At 37.7% G+C, this 16,991-nt stretch overlaps 1 protein-coding gene across 4 annotated transcripts in view; it reads left to right on the top strand.

Annotated features, from left to right (window-relative positions):
• The window catches only part of TMTC2 (transmembrane O-mannosyltransferase targeting cadherins 2), a 234,030-nt gene that overhangs the window by 90,442 nt on the left and 126,597 nt on the right, over nucleotides 1-16,991 (top strand). For 3 of the 4 annotated variants that reach the window (XM_052669219.1, XM_052669220.1, XM_052669221.1), the window contains exon 2: nucleotides 9,466-10,036. In XM_052669219.1, the coding sequence (XP_052525179.1) occupies nucleotides 9,466-10,036 (571 nt within the window). Of the gene's footprint in view, nucleotides 1-9,465; nucleotides 10,037-16,023; nucleotides 16,129-16,991 lie in introns of those variants that run through there. The other variant, XM_052669222.1, reaches the window with a different exon arrangement.

Genomic DNA, 16,991 nt, shown 5'->3' with positions numbered 1-16,991 from the left:
CTCTTCTGTTGACTTTCCTCCATAGGTCTCTTTAGGCAGAACTTAGAGCTGTCATTGTCAAAAAAGACCAGTTATGAAATGCCATAACCTTTTGCAGCATTCGTTCCTCAGCTACCAGGAAAAAGTGCAGATCTCTGTTGTTTTGCTCTCAGGAGTGCTTGGACTTAAATGTTATAGTAAGAAGTTGAACCTAACGATGAACTATTGGCTCAGTCTTCCCACAGATCTTCAGGCCTTCCTTTCTTAGAGGGATGCTTCCTAGGAAAGCTAAACCTGCTTTAAAAAAAAAAAAGCATTCTGAATGGACACACAAACCACCAGAGGAGAAAAGTATAAGTGAATTTGCTAGTGTAGAGCTGGGGAGACTGCTTCTGTTTTATGCTGATTTGCTGATTTTCTTTTTATAGTTCAGCTTAACTTAATTTGGCTTGCAATTGTTTGGGCAGGAAGGTTGATCTCGTACTCAGTTCTAGTGTCTAGTAATGGCTTCAGTTTCCCTGAATTGCTGTCTGAGATCGTTACTACTTACTACCTGACTCCCAACAGCTGCTCTAAAGCATAAGAAGGAATGATTTCTGGTTACTTTGTTTTATGCGTTGGAATCTAAAAAGTCTACTGGAAGGCTATAAAAGCTTTTGCCAATTGCAATTGATTTCAGAACCATACTGGTTTCAGTGACATAAATTGGAGGTTATTCCAATGCTAATGTGGATTAACACTAATATAGAAGAAATCAGAATTTGATTCAGTGTGTTCTGATAACATAATTCAACTAATTTGCCATTTCCTGGCTTTTTTTTAGCTCAATCTTTGACAGCATCCAGTAAAATCCTTAGGAGTATGCTTAGTGCAGACTAGCATGTAATCGTGACTAGAAAGTCTGTATTTTCTTTAAAAAAATAACTGTAATTAGCCCTTTTAAGCCAATCTCAAACTGTTATCTACTAGTTGAATGCTCTTAACCACAAGAGAATACGAGAAAATAAAATATATTCTACACATTGCTATGAACTTCTATTTCTAGTGTTTCACAATTACTATGGTATGCCACAAAATTTGTTTTAGTCAAATGAGTCCCTGCATCTGGATAGACTATTGAAACACTAAGATGAAACAAGTCAATAATACTCATTTTAACCTTTTCTCAGCCCGATCAGCACCTTTATAAATGGATGGATGCTGGTCTGCCCTGTTAAAGTACACTGATGAAATCTTACAGATTTGGACTATTTTCTATTGAGTAGATCTTTTCTTTCCCCATAGTAACCGGTTTTGACTTAACTGTAGTGAGTTCCATTTTATTCTGCTTAAAAAAAAAAAACAAAAAAGGCTTCCAGGAATTTGTCTGACGTATCTTCTGTGGCAAGGCCAAAAGGTCATCTTCATCTATGTACATCATAAATGGTTTCTTTAGCCTCTATATCATTTGCTGGAATTAGAATCCTATTCTAAGAAGGAAAACTACCTTTTTTTTTTTTTTTTTTTTTTTTTTTTAATTTTTAGTTTTCTAAAAAGATGCTTTAAATATTTTGGTTGATTCACTGATGAGTATAATGTTATTACAGAGAAATATAAACCTTGGGTTTTATCTTAAGTATATGTTAACATATCTTGCTGGTTTTTTTTTTTTTCTTTTCATCATATTAAACATGCTTTGTTTTGTGTGTTTGTTGATATTTTGTCCTCTGTTTTACTGAAAGCACAGTGTGTCAACTTTGATTCTCCTGAGTAGCTGGACTTTGGTGCTGACAGAATAACTTAGATATTTAATCCCCAGGGAGGACCCATTTGATCTCCTAATATTATTTAGTATATTGCTACAAATAGTGCTATCACCACAATCCCTTGATACTTCTCTTTGTCCCCTACCCACCCACTTATGCAAACGTATATACGTGTATATATATATGTATATACATACATATATATATAAAAGTTTAAAAGGACAGTGTATGTAAATTACGTTGTGTTCTCAGAAGTATCTTCTCTACTTAGTATTTCTGTACTTATATGTGTCTATGTTCCTGGCTAGTCTTTTCAATACTTCCATAACAATAAGTCAGCTGCCCAAAGGTTCTTTCAGGATTTAAATCTAGAGTGCAGAAGTGTGTGTTTAGGCATAATTACGTACAGTTTCCCTGAACTTTTTGAAAAGACTGTGTAAATAAATAAATTTGAATTGAAAAATAAGTGAATTCTTAAGAGTTAAATTACTGAGCCTTGCTTCTTCAATGTAGTTTGCCATCTACTGAAAAGAACAAGAGAGGTGTTACAGGACTGGTGTATAACTGATATGCTCTTCTGTGCAGTACAGAAGGTATGCCTTGTTTTTTTTGTAATGGCTTAAAACGTACATGTTTTGAAAAGGCTTTATGTATATTCAGTAGATGACTTGTCAGAAAATGTAGTTTAATGTCTGTCTTATTAAAGTAGCTAAGAGTCTCAATGTTTCCAGTGTTGCTGCTGTTTTCTCAAGCCTTAACACATCTGTCCTTTTCCTTAGAGATAATTGTACTGTTGTGAGTAGCTGTACGGTGAAATGGCAAAATTTTTTTTTTTCAAAGGAAAGTGGGAAAAAGAAGTAGGCTAGTGCCATGTTTTACTGTGGAACAGTAAATCTAATAAGGCCTGCTGGGCCTGCTTTTATCATCTAAAATAGAATTGAAAGGGCAGCAGAGGTTCCAATTATAAATTCTGACCATGCTTCAGAAGCTTGGAATTACATTTTCACAGGTGGATGTATGTATGTGTGTGTCTCTGTGTTCATGTGCTTGTGTAAAAGAAAGAAATAATGAGCTATTGCCAGCCAGTAGTTTGGCACTGAATAATATTTATAAAGAATAGCATTGCTTATATAATTGAGAGAAGATGTTGTCAAATAAATACTGAATATCTTGAAGACTTAGAGAAACAGAATTAGCTTTTTTTTGTTTGTTTGTTTGTTTGTTTGTTTGTAGTTGGGAGAGATCTTACGAAACAGATGTGAGAAAAACAAAGCATTTTCTGGTCTAGTAATTTAAGCATTTTCTTCAGTAAATATTGCTTCATATACCTGCTGTATATTTTGTTGTGGTGAACAAACTCAGGGAGCAGACACAACGACAGTGCCTCTATTCTCTCTGTGTGCGTATCTGCTACCTCCTGAGAGGAGTCTCATGGTATCCCATTGTTCAGCAGCAGAAAGTATTAATTACTTCTCTTGCTTCCATGCAGCTTGTTTTTTGCATGTGTCTGAATAAGATCAACCAGCCAGTTGATATTAGGGTTTCATACTTAATGTAGTCTTCTGTTTGTTATATCAGGAAAAAGACTGAACTTAGAGGGAGCGAGCTGCACTTAGGGTTAATATTAAGGCCAGATTCTTTCAGCATGAGGATGCACTTAGAAGTGAAAGGGCTTATAGAATGGAGAAAGGTTCTCCACTGAAGCCTTGATGGTTAGTTTTTGAAATATTTATGTTCCTGGAGGAAAAGATTTTTCAGGCCATCTCAACCTTCTTGTAACCAAAATGTTTTGAACCTTTAGTTCCTTAAAGTTTTCAGAGCTCTTTTAGTCAATAAGAAAATCAGTGCTTGCTGTATGCCTCAGTATAGGTAAAGCAGTGCTTGACAGCAGTCAGTGTTGTGTGTACCACCTGTTTAGAATGGCTTTTCTTCTTCAGAATAACACTGCATCTTCAGTTGCAAAGTTAGAGAAGTCTAGAAGGCTGCAGCCAATGCAGGTCAATGCTTTTAAAAGATATTGTACAGTTCAGGCAATTATTGGGAAGTCTAAATACTTGGATACAATATATTTACCTACTGTGATACAGTGACGCTTCTGATTTTGTTGTCTGAATTTTGTTGTTTCTTTTTTTTTATTGCTTTTTTTCCCCATGTGCTTCCATTTTTTATGACAATTGTAAGCATACAAATGTATAATACCATTGTCTCATCCATCTTTCCATTCTGCTTATGTCTAATTCGGAAAAGTATCACCGAAAATGTTTTATGAGAAAAACACTGCTTACTGTCCTGTTATGTGTAGCTCATCTTTGTTCTGTACACAGCTTAGGTTGGCTATGATGTTACTGTTAAAGAACGATAATAATCCAAAATCTGTAAATAATATTAATACTTACACGTATATTCTCTGTTACTAGCTGCATAGTTAATAGCTTTCATTACCACTTTCCAAGATGGGAATATTGTCTTCCATGCATGAGCTCTGAGTTTGATGCATTTCTACAGTTAGAAAAGGATTGGCATAAGTTAGCTAGGGACTAGTTTACTGGCACTACATTTCCCTTTTGTGATGTTAAGTTTTCATTTAATTAGTGTAAAATATGATTTGAATGTAGGTGTTCTTCTGCGGCCTCTTTAATACATCTAGTCCTGTTCTCAAAGCCAGCAACTGAGGATCCAATGTGTAACCAGGTTACGTAGTTGTTTCCCATCTGAGAACAGCTGAGTTATTGTCTGTTCCTTAGAGATTCACCTAAGAAAATTTGTTCTTCAGAGAAACTAAAAGCTGCGACCTGAAACCCAGAGGATGCATAGAATTTGGTCTCCTGCAGGTGTCCCTGCTCAATGTACAATATAGGTACCTCTTTTTGAAAACCAGCATGGATAAAATTTTATAGCCTGCTGGTATTGTAGATAAATACCACTTTCACAACTATTGAAAAGAAATGAACTTTAATATGGAACATGCAAGATATAATTGCTGCCAGAAATATGCAAGAATGGTAAATAGTTCCCTTGAGTCTGTAATTAAACATTTAGATGAATGAGCTTTCACATACTTAATGCTTATTACTCTTAAGGCATCTCTATGGACCAGATAGTGCTTTCTGATTTTTTATTTTTTTTTTTGGTTATCAATATAGATTACACGTATATCTTAGTCTTTGGGTAAGCATGAGAATTATCCAAGCTATGACAACCTTTGTTGTTAGCCTGTTATCTGACGCATGCCTGCTGAACCGATCACCTGGAAGTATTTTGGAGGGACAGACTCAGCTGCTGTATATTCAGGGGATGTGAAGCTGTTTGTACTCTGTAAAGGAGGCTCAGGCTGTTTTCAAGCTTGCTGTCTCTATAGGTAATGTGAAATATTCTAAGCCTCCTTAGCATGACTTGTTAAGATCTACTATAAAAATGCTACAGGGTGCTTTTCCATTACTTATGAAAATGGAGTATTCTAAATATTCTAAAATGATTTTGAGGAAAACCAAGGAAGAACCTCTGAATAGAGACTTGCCAGTCCATCACTGCCTATCTATTTTATGTGAGAGAAGACTGGGCAATAGCTTCTTTGTGCACATTTGGGAGTTCTCCTTTTTCTCAAAAATATGTCCCATACTTCAAATGCTGATGTTCGTTTTCAGCATATGGGGGCCATTAGCAATATTGAAGCTGGACATATGGCTTAATGTGTTAAATCACTTTAGAATGTTGCATCTGTTTTTTTACCCTGGTGTTAACACCTGGATCAGTTTAGCACTAGTGCAGAAGTTCAGGACATATAGAGCTGTTAATTTTAAAAACATCTGGGCTTTTTTGTGTGTATGCATATATATGTGTATGTATGAACTGCTCGGTCTCTGCTATTATTTGAGTTTGATGGAAAAAATCTTACTTGCATTGTGCTGAAGGTGTGTACTGACCTACACAGCAAATTAGCAGGAGGCAGAAGGAATCTTTTGAGTTGATAAACAAATGATTTGCCTGTACAGCTCTTGTCTTTCTTCAGACTTCCATTTCTAAAGTATTGATAGCTGGCTATGATTCTTCCTTCTTCTACTCTCAAACTGATCCATTTGTTGTACTCTGAATGAGATATCTTGCTCTCCCGGGATGCGTGAAATGGGCAGGCATTAAAAATTGACGAAAGCGAGTTCCCTGGCTGAGTCTGCAAGCCTTATCTGAAGCTGCTCGAAAGTAAAAATGCCAGTTGCGTTGGAGCTTTGAAAAATGACTTTCCCTTGTGACCCAGTGCCTTTTAGCAAGAGCAGAGTTTACAGCTCTTTTTAAGAGTGATGAGTGCAGTTGGCGAGCTTCTCTTGTTATGCCCATTAGCAAGATTGGACTAATCTGCAGGACGTAAACTGGAGGTAAACTGTGAGTGAAGGAGAAGGAGAAGACAAGGCTAAAAAGACGTTTTGTACTTTCCTTTATCCCAGAGTCTTTCCTGGAGACAGCAGTTAATAACATTTTCTATCTGCGGAGAGCCCCGGTCACTGTGAGCACAGAAGCATTATAAAGGACATGTCAGCACTGCCTGTCAGGCCGTCAGGAGGAACTGCTTTTAAAATTGCTGTTGAAATCACTGCCTAAGCATCAATACTGCAGCAGAAGTAATAGCTTGTTATTTTAGTAATTAAAGATGAGGCCTCGTCAGCCAGGTTTGGGCTGGGCCATGGCCTGTGGGAGGGCCTGGACTGGGGGCCCTGTGGTTGGGCTGTGGGAGCTGGAGGCCTTTCACACTTCTAAGAGCAAAATGGCATAGGGCTGCCTGACCTCAGATGTCCATACTCCTGCATCCTCTTGTGCAGTCAAGTCTTTGTTGGCCAGGTGTAGTTTTTATTACATTTTAAAATATGAAGCAGGGTGGCAGTTGAAGCTTAACCAGCAGCCTGTGTGAGACATGCTTCTTTGTTATAGGAAATCTAGTTTCATCTCCTGTAATTGCTTTTACCAGTGTCCCAAAGCATTAACCAGGCTTTTGCTGTTGTTACGGTCAAAGCCTCGGCAAAAAAATCATCATCTGGAAAGAACTCCTAACTTTCTTTCAAATTCTGTCTCATAGACAGTCCAGCATTTTATATGACTGGGCCAGTAAGTAAGGTGGAACCAGCAGTTTCTATATTTTTCATGCTGGCAGATATTAGATTGTGTTACCTTTACATGCATGAGAAACTACATTTATTCCACAATTGTCTGTGGAATTTTATAGCTAAATACAATAAATCAATACTGTACCCACAAGGCTTGCTGCTGATTGATTTTTAAATGAATAGGACTCAACAAGAAAGAGTCAGGCTTTCATCAAGTTTGTTGCTGAGACAAATGAAATTTGACTGAATTCACGCCATCTGAATGTACAATAGGTTTCTTTATAATTTTGAGGAACAGTTTATTCCTGGCAAGGAAGAACTCAAGGAGATACGCATTGTGTGGGAAGGGCTGTTCACCGGGGGGGGACCAAGCTGGTCCTTTCTCTTATAAGGGCAGCGTGGAGTTGTCTGGGACATCAGCTAGTATCTTAGCATGCGTGCATATACATGCGTATAGATGTGTCTTATAGCTGTGTACAATTACTTATTTTTTTTAGAAGCAGTTGCATGGCTTCAAGTACTGGAAGTAGGCACATTTGCAAAAGATACAGTAAAACCCGATGATTTAATGGCTGTGACCTGTGTGCCATCTAGTCTTTTTACATCAGCCTCAGGGAAGGCAGTTGCAGTGGCAGTGTTACTGCCACTTATTTCCTTAGCATTTTTTTTCTCAGGGAAACAGTATTTGAATTCAAGGTTTCAGCTCTAAATCCTGACATCTGATAGCCATTCTTAGCTCTGCTCACTGTTGAGGAGTCTGTAGTCTTAGATACTGTGCCTTTCTTAGAGAAAGAACTATTTCTAGCCTAACACCTGCTTTACTTTTACTGAATTCCTGTTGTTTTTTTTTTTCTTTTATGACTCTGAGAGTGCTACTACAAACTGAAATCACAAACAGAGGGCTTAGATTTCAGGAAAAGACTCCTCCAAAGGACAAGATAAATAACGTGAAAACAAAGATCTTGTTTTCTTGCAGTGTTCTTTTGTGACTGGACTAAAATGAGAAAAATGTGTGTGGGGTCGAGAAAACAAATATAAGGAACCTGATCCACTGCATAAGCAGAAGTCAAAATGAAAATTTTCAAGCATTCTAGAAGGCATCATCAGATCTTTATAGGATTTAAGCTGACCTCTTTGTAACCTCCATGTGCACAGAGACAAAAGGACATGCAGATAGGAAGCGTGTCTGAAAGCATTACAGCAATGCACGGTAGACAATGGAAACCTTGAGCTGCATGTCATTTAGGGTATTTGTATGGAGTTTCTGTGGCACAGCATATCAGTGTCTGAGTATTTTTCTATAACGAACAAGGCAACATTCCTGAAATGAATAGCATAAAAACTGGGATTTGGATGCAGATTGCAAGGTTCTTCTTTCACTGGGAGATGAGAGTGTGAATGGAATCTGGGCGAATGAATTTGACTGGTGCGTTTCTGATGTTGGCCTGAATTTTGTACCATTTCTTGCTTCCTCATCTGAACTGAAACATGATTAATTACAGAAATATATTTTTTTGGAAAGGCAGGAAGGGGGACTCAGTAAAAAAAAAACAGAGATAAATCATCTCTCTTGTTTAATATTTTTAATATTAGAATTATGAGCTGCCCTCATTCTCAATTACCCTGTTAAAATAAATAATAAATGAGTTAAGCTCAGTAGCAACAACAAAGCACTTTTGTTGTTGCTATTGGTTTTGTAATTGCTTAATTTTAACTTTAGTTATGAAGACAAGTAATTAATTAAATTCTAGTCATCTTTTTGAACTAAACAGGCCTCACACCTTCTTCTACAGCATAAATTTGAAATGCAAATGATTGGATTTTTAAAGGGGACAGATTTTTACAGTACTGAATTAGATGTGGAGATTGCTAATGGCTGGCACCAGTCCTTGCTGGGGTGGTTGGAAACAAAAATGCTGAAAACTGCATTTTTTTTTTTGCCCCCAGTCAACTTGACACAGGCCTGAATTCTTAAGCTAATACAACATAAAAAATGTTTTTTTCTAAATTGTAAATATAAGAAATAGAAAGAGGTATGATCTCCTGTAAAATACTCTGCTGCTTGCCTTCAGCAAGGTGTTAACTGAAAATTGCTGTCAGTCAAAAGATGTATGGGAAAGTTGTGGGAGTGCCCATAGCACACCAGAAATTTGCATGCTGCTACCAACTTCTGTTTATTGTTCATCCATGTCAGTGAGATTCATTCCAACATCTAAATTAAAATTTCAGTATAAAGGGCCAGTTGGGGTTTTAGTTCTCAGTTACTGGAGAATCAGTTGTTTCAACAACAGTGTTTGTCAGTTTTTCATATTTCTTTTACATTTTAATTATAACTCATCAAATCTTAACCAATTACTCCTGGGTTAGACTCAGACGAATGCAACTGAAGAGTGTTTTAATTTAATGGAAGCAGCATAACATCTGTTTCTAATGTTTTAAAAGCCAATTTATATGGAAATTTTGCTTTAGTGAAAAGTCAATGGATGTGGACTTCTCTAACATCTCCTGTAGAAATTAAAAACTTGGATTAAAGCAACATCAAAACAACGCCATTCTTTCTTGTTGTAGCAGTGTGATTACATTTTCACAGCCCTTCATTTGTATTCTTTTCATTCTATTGAAATGACGTTTTTACTTGTCTTTTGCAGTCGAGCTATCAAGACAAACCAGGACCTTCTGCCAGAGACACCCTGGACCCATATATTCTACAATGATTTCTGGGGAACGCTTCTCACTCACAGTGGGAGCCACAAGTCATACAGACCTCTCTGCACTCTCTCCTTCCGCATCAACCATGCCATTGGAGGAATGGATCCATGGGGTTACCATCTTGTAAACATCCTGTTGCATGCTGCAGTCACAGGCCTTTTCACAAACTTCTCCAGGATCCTCTTCGGGGATGGGTACTGGACCTTGATAGCTGGTTTGCTGTTTGCGTCTCATCCGATCCACACCGAAGCCGTAGCAGGGATAGTGGGGAGGGCAGACATTGGAGCCTGCCTCTTCTTTTTGCTTTCCCTGATGTGTTACGTGAAGCATTGCTCTACAAGAAGTTCCTCAGCTAGAACTTGGGGCTGGATCTTGGGAGCGGGACTTTGTGCTGGATGCAGCATGCTGTGGAAGGAGCAAGGAGTGACTGTACTGGCAATTTCAGCAGTGTACGACATCTTTGTATTTCATCGACTGAAAATGCATCAGATCATTCCTGCTTTATACAAGGTGAGTCTCCCTTTTCTTTCCCATAAACTGTTAAAAAACAGTCACTGTTAATTAGGTGTTAAATGAGTTTTCAAGCACAGAATAATTCTCAGTAGTTTAGTCAACTCTGAAAAATAAGCACAGATGTCTACACTGAAAGTATTTTTAATTCAGTTTAGTAAGGAGTTTTTACGTTTTGTTTGAACAGTGTGCTATTACCCATTGCTATTACTTGACACTGGGGATTTCTTTCATTACTTTATTTGCTTCCAGAAGCTCCCTCCTCATTCTGTTTACCATCAAGCACTGGATGTGTGGCTGACTTTTGCAAAGAATCCATTCTCTTGTTCTCTTGTATCTTGCTAACTTAGCTTAGCTTGGTCAAGCAGGCAAGAGCAGCAGCTTATACCATGTGCAGGCTCCCTGGTGCAAAGATAGAACTTTTCATTGTTCTGGTTTAACAGAGATGCACAGAATCTGGCAGCATGTCTTTGGCATGCATTTTTTTCTCCTGTGCTGTGAGCTGTGAGCTGTGACAAATGTTTTATTGCCTTCAAGCAAAGTATTGCTCATTTTTTAACTTCTAGCCCACAAGCAAGCAAGTGTAATAAGCATAAATAAATGAAGCCCACCCAAAGCCCCTGTCTGTCTTCTCCCCAGAGTTCAAGTATTTTAGTGGCACCCATATACTGTAGCTGAAATCAAGACTTGATCACATTAGTTGTCATACAAATGTAAGAGCTGAATATATGTAACTTTTTATTTCAGTGGATTGATTTTCCTTCAAAAAAATGCTGACTTAACAAAAGGAAAATGCTTCATGGGGACACCTGTCGTCTCATTTTTTAGTGAGATATAACTAAGTATAGGAATAAAATAAGGTTTTGAAGTCTGTTTCAATCACACTGATTTTTAAAATCTGACTTCTCACACAGATTAATCTAAAATAAATTCTAGTTTTATAAAGTTATTATTTTAGCTTGCAGAGTGTAGAATAGATTCTACAAATAGCATACAATGAAAATAAAGTCAGAAAAAGCAAGTAGTTTCTTGTAGTTGCCTGATAAACTCCTGTGGCACGTTGACTTAGCCATCATGCATTTTTCTGACATAAATGGCCATATTAAAGAACAGAATAATTTCTTATGTTTAAGACCTCTTTTGAATGCAAGTGGCTAAGTACTGTATGCTAAACTCTGCCCCTTAATGCTGAGCAGAAACAAACATGTATATGTATAATATGTATATATATGTATTTTTTTTAAAACACCATTTGTAACAGCAAATTTTATTCTCAAAGATATGGAAAAAGATACTGTGAAGTACTTTGAGGAATTCAGTTTGTAATTCAAATGTCAAACTGTCTTAGAGAATTACACAGTTAAAAACATTCATATTACACATATGAAATTCTGAATGCCTTGCACATAACTTCATACCAAATCTAAATTATTATTCCTCAGTCTGTCCTCATTGCAGCCTCTCTTCAAAGACCAAGTTACAGTCAATGAACTAAAGTTCCTTATCGTAGAATACTCATTGCTCAAAACCCTAAACCTTTACAGACATTTTTTATGAACTTTGGTGAGGAAAGCCTTTTATTCCCTTTTCCCCTGTTTCCTCCATTGACGCCAGGGTAAAAATTGGTCCAGCAGAGATTTTGGTGGCATAAATGAAATCTAAGTTTCCATGTCCTACAAAGTCAATGGAAGACCCATCCTTCTGGGTTATGTAGTTCTAAATTTGGACGTCTGTATTCTCCTCCTGCATGAAACTGTCTTGGACAGCAAAGAAGCGTCAATGCTTAAAGGTGCTTTTTTTCCCCATCTCTAACAATAGAAATAATAATTCTGTGCTTTGCAGGTTACTAACCTCTAAGAAGTTTAGATTGTAGATGGAAGAAGTGTTATGGGGAGGATCACTTTAAACAAAAATACAAATATAAATAAATAATACAAATAATAATAATAAAAAAATATAAATATTTTCCTTGATATGCCAAACATACATTTCCTGGTTCACTGACTTATTAGGCTGTATTTTCCTTATAATTCAGTTCAATCTGAATGCTGCTAGCTAGTTTTTATGTCAATGTTAAGGCAGCCTTTGTTCAGTCATTTACAGTGATGAGAGGTATAGCTGGGAGCCCTGCTTATGAAGTACTTCCAGTTAGGCTTCTTTTGTTTTTCGTAGGTTTTACTTAAAAATCGTTCACAAATTACTTAAGCTTTAATAAGAACATATCACCCTGTAGGACTTTGGATGCCAGAGATGTCTTCATTGACTTAACATTTTACCAGAACTGTTTCTCACTGAGTACTCACCTGTATGTTCTTTTGTACTCTGGCTTTGCATGGACCCGGCCATAACCATTAACCACTGCAATTTCCTGTTTCCAAGGCTTGAATGAGAAGTAAAGGAGTGAAGTGCAATTTTTCTTTCTTTATTTTTTTTTAAATTGATGATCACTGTAAGTGATTGGAGTTAGGTAATGTGGGTTTTGATGGTAGCATCTGAGCAATGTTTGACAAATCCTGACCATTATGGCAATTTAGATGCTGTCTTGTTGATTTCAAATGACTTTTTATGTTTATTTTCACATAAGTTTGAAATGATTATGCTGTAAGAATGGTAGTTTAAAATGATGCTTTGTTACTTTTGAAATGATTAGTAAGAACAGAGCTAGGTTTTCTTGCTGAAAGCTTTAGTTTTAGTCTGGTGTGTTTGAGCAAAGAATGACAAAGACAAGCTTGTTTATCTTTTAGTTTTGTATTAAAAACAAATAATCCAAACAGGAGCCCAGAATACGTTGCCATTTTCAACTCACATTCTTTGATCAATTGTTTGGGTGTCACCTTTTTCTTGTTGTTTTGGCCTTAAAATGTGTCCCTGTTAAGAACTGAAAAATTATTTCTCCCTTCAGCAAACAAAACCAAGTTTTAGATTAACAGTTTTATTTATGTTTTTTTTCTTTAATGTTGTTGCCTACAACTTTTTGCTTAGAAAGACATTCCTGCATTGCAACTTGCATGTCAATAGCCATCTACAGATGAGTAATTCTGAGTTATCCACTGGCTTGAGCATTTCATAACGAGAATACAATATCAAAAAAAGAAACAGAGAAAAAAAAGCCACCACCAAATTTCACCAAATACAAGTCTATCATGTTTCAGAAATGCTTTCCTGAATGTCTGTACAGATAGAACTGAAGTAATCTACCTGTTCTGGAACTTGTGTTTTACATTTTCTCAGTGTGGGAAGGTAATTGTAGAAAGAAAAACATCAGATATCACTAAGAGCAGTCCAGAGAAATGTGATGGTCTTTTAAATAGTGTAGGAAAGCGTAGAATGGAGCCAGGGAAGAGAGGAAAATAATTCGAAAAGGGGGTTGGTTGAAATCTGTTCCAAGTATACAGTAACAATATGAAACTGATAGCAGAAGAAAGGGCATGCCACAGCATCTGTGGAATGGCAGGAAGGAACTACCCCTTTCAATCTACCTAACCTTAATCTAAACCCTGTCCAGCTGAGCTGACACATCTGTTTCATATGCTGTGCTGCAAACTGGAACTTAGAGGAAATGCTGGTAATAAAAATCCCTGAAAAACAAATATCCCAGATTGGGCTTTAGGAATGATTTTAAACCTGAATCAACGCTGTATCCATTCTCTATCTGTATCCAGTTTGGACACTGTATTCAGTTTTCCTTGTTCTGCAAACAGCTGCAGTGGGAAATTTTGGGAGGAAAGTTGAAGTAAGAGGGCAGAAGACATTTGGGGCAGTGGGTGGTTAAGGACTTGGGCTTTTGTCTGTAAGCCTTTTGAGAACGCACTGCTGGGGGAACTAAGACCCAATTAGTTATGTACAAGGAACAGTAAGACCACTGAATGCACTCGTGATGGTTAGAGAGGATGAGTTGGTAACAGCAGCCTTAAAAGTGCTCCAGCAGGTGGTAGAGATGGCACAGGGGGTGGTGGTAAGTTTCTTTCATTTTGTTCTTATCACTGGTCCAAGTGTGAAATAAATGAGAAATGGTGGCTCTGACACAAGACCAGTAGCTGTTTACTGGGCTCACACCTGTTGTCGTGACAAGTCAGTGATGTGTCACTTGATGTGCCATGTCAACTCCTTGCATTTTGAGAGGACTGATGGCTTTTGAATGAGGCAGCTGCAGAGAAGGACCACCAGCAGAGCAGATTAATATTAGCCTTTATTTAAAGCTATTTTTAATGCACTTTTAAAAGTGTATATCATAGCTACTTATTAAACTCTCCAGCTCTTTTCCCTGTCATCTATGTGCTGGTTATTCGGTAAAACTTGGCTGCTGATCTTTTTCCCTTTGCCAAGTCTTGTTGTATTCCTGTCTGCCTGTGATACTCAAACTCTGGCTGGCAAAGATGTCAGTCTGAATGCAGTTTGGTTTGGTTAGTTCTATTTTATTCTGTCATTTTTTAACTTTCTCATTTTCTAAGTGCACTCTGATAAGAAAGTATTTGCTGTCTTAAGTCAACAGAATTTGATGGAAGTGTGTTTATTGCAGTTGTAAATAAGTTGTTTGGAATGGGAGCAATTTAAAAAAAAATGTGACTCTGTACTGGACAAAGCATTCCTTATTGAAGAAAGCTGAGATTTTGTTTTGATTTTCACCATTTTAGGCCTTGAGTTGTTTCTGTCTTAAGTTGCGTAGCAGGTATGCAGATTGATTGAGTTGTCATGTGTTGTGTGTATCTAATGGTTGTACCTGTCAGCAGTTAGACTTGCACAAATTAAACCATCGTAAGTACAGGGATTGGAGGGGGAGTCTGAATACGATACAGAGCTGTGATCAAGTCTGTGATTATGGAAACTATGCAGATTCAGAGGCCTTAATTCTTTTGTACTTGCAGTACCCAGCTTAAGAGCCGAGCCATTAATCAACATTGCTGTAGACAATCTTCTGTCCAATTAGTTGTACGAAGCTAATATAAGCCCAACTGCGCCATCCTTTATTCCTCTTTATTTTTTTTTTAAGTGAAAATGGAGCTGGACAATGTTAGCAGTTAAAAAGATGGGACAAATACATTTAAAATTCATTTTTAATATAATGGTTATTATAAAATATTTATTGCTCTGTGGTTTGTGTACAAACTGCCTTATAGAAATAACTGAACCAGATGTATGTTCCATTAATGTTCCTTTGCTACATTACAGTAATGTTTTACCAGATCAGCATAGCCTTAGTACAGGGGGATTGTTATACTAAAAGAAAGAGACCTCTCTTTTTCCATCACTGATCTGATTAACCCCCTCCTCCCCACAGGAGGTCTGTCTCACGTGGAATTAGTTATTGTTGTCTATAACTTAATGGGAACCACAAATTGGATTGCAGGATGCATTATCTAACCTTCTGTGCTATTATAACAGTATTGGTTTTGTAAAAAGCAATTTTATTGGAAGTCTATATTTTATTTAAGGTAATGATGGAAACCCTCGGCCTGCATGGATAACATAGTCAACCACTAAACCAAGCTTTATAAAGCACTGCTTTCTTTTATGATCTTGGAACAACTTCAGTTGTGAGTGAGATATGTACAATTCCTGCGCAAAATAGGACTTTCTGTATATTAGATAAAGCTACTGATTTTTGAGAACATTCCAGACTTGAAATAAATCACTTTCTCCATTCTTTGAAGCAGATGCCTTTTGAAGTATCACATATTGGTAAGCAATTTCAAAATAAAATGCTGCTCTTGATTTAAACTTGCTGTTGTATTCTTCTCTTCTGAGGGGCTTAAGGGCCTTAGCGGTGCTGTAGGACTTGGTGGTTTTTCATCTCTTCTCCATCTACAAGTTATTTCATTTTGAGAGAGTGTTTTAATATTGTTTAAATTCTGGCTCAATGGTGTGTGTTTTCTGTATATTTTCTACAATCCAAGGAACTTGAAGATGCTTGAACTTGTCCATAGGCCTGCATATTTCAGCAGACCTGCTTAGTAAGCTTCGACTTTGCAAGTTCCTTCTCTCGAACACTTGTGATGATGTGCATCTGCCTTACTCTATCGTGACGTGAAAGGTTTAGGCTGCTGGGGTAGCAGTTGCTCGGAACAGGCTTCATGCTCAGAGCCAGATATTTGGTAAACACACTTCTCCTGAACGTATATATAGAAATAACAAATAACTTAGAGCTTCAAATGTGGTCTGACCTCGTGCAGCTTCTCTTTGTCTAACAAGAGCTGTTGTGTGCCATCTCTGTGAGCTGTGCAACCTTTGAGGTTCCAGAGCTGTGTGCAGGACTGGCGCCCCATCGCTGGGCCGCTCTTGTTGCCCAGCTGTGAGCTCAGGCTCTGCGGTGGTCAGCTGGGGGTTAATTCTCCTGGCTGCTTCAAACCCGTACGAAATTGTGGAAGTGCTGAGACGAATGTGCCTGTGCCTACATTGCTCATATTTCCGGCTGGAGCTGTGCGGTGCTTTTCTCCTCACACTGCGGGAGAGCGGCAGCGTGAGGCCTGCACTGTCTTGGCCACCACTCCCCCTCCCCCTGCAGATACCTCCTAGACAAAAGAAGCTTTTTGCAATTTACTTCTTCCTTGACAATTTCAAGTAGCTAATACTGCTGTTTCCTGTAGTTCCCACAGCTCCTTGCTGCTTTTCTTTTTGATCCTAAAATGAGAAAAGCAAGATTGGCCTCTGCTATCTTTCTTGTCAGAGATATGGATCTCCTGCAGGTCCTGTGATGTCAATGGAATTGTACTGAATTGGACATCAATATGTATAAATAGCTGTTGTTTCCTGAAAACATTTGCATGTGGTGATTTAAACCGCAGAAATACATAATGTATGACAGAAATAGATGAGGGCTGCTCTAAAAATAATGCTTCCTATTTTGTTGTGCTGGCCCACAGTGTCAGAGGCAGATGGTGGTGGTATGACAGTAGAGGTTGAACCTTCCCACCGATATTCCATTACATTGCATTGCTGTGTGACAGATGGCAGCAGA

Source organism: Tympanuchus pallidicinctus, unplaced genomic scaffold (assembly GCF_026119805.1).
Source record: "Tympanuchus pallidicinctus isolate F22 unplaced genomic scaffold, pur_lepc_1.0 scaffold8, whole genome shotgun sequence".
In the NCBI taxonomy this organism is placed as follows: Eukaryota; Metazoa; Chordata; class Aves; order Galliformes; family Phasianidae; genus Tympanuchus; species Tympanuchus pallidicinctus.
Note: the sequence above shows the minus strand (reverse complement) of the source record. Positions and strands in the feature narration are given on the sequence as shown.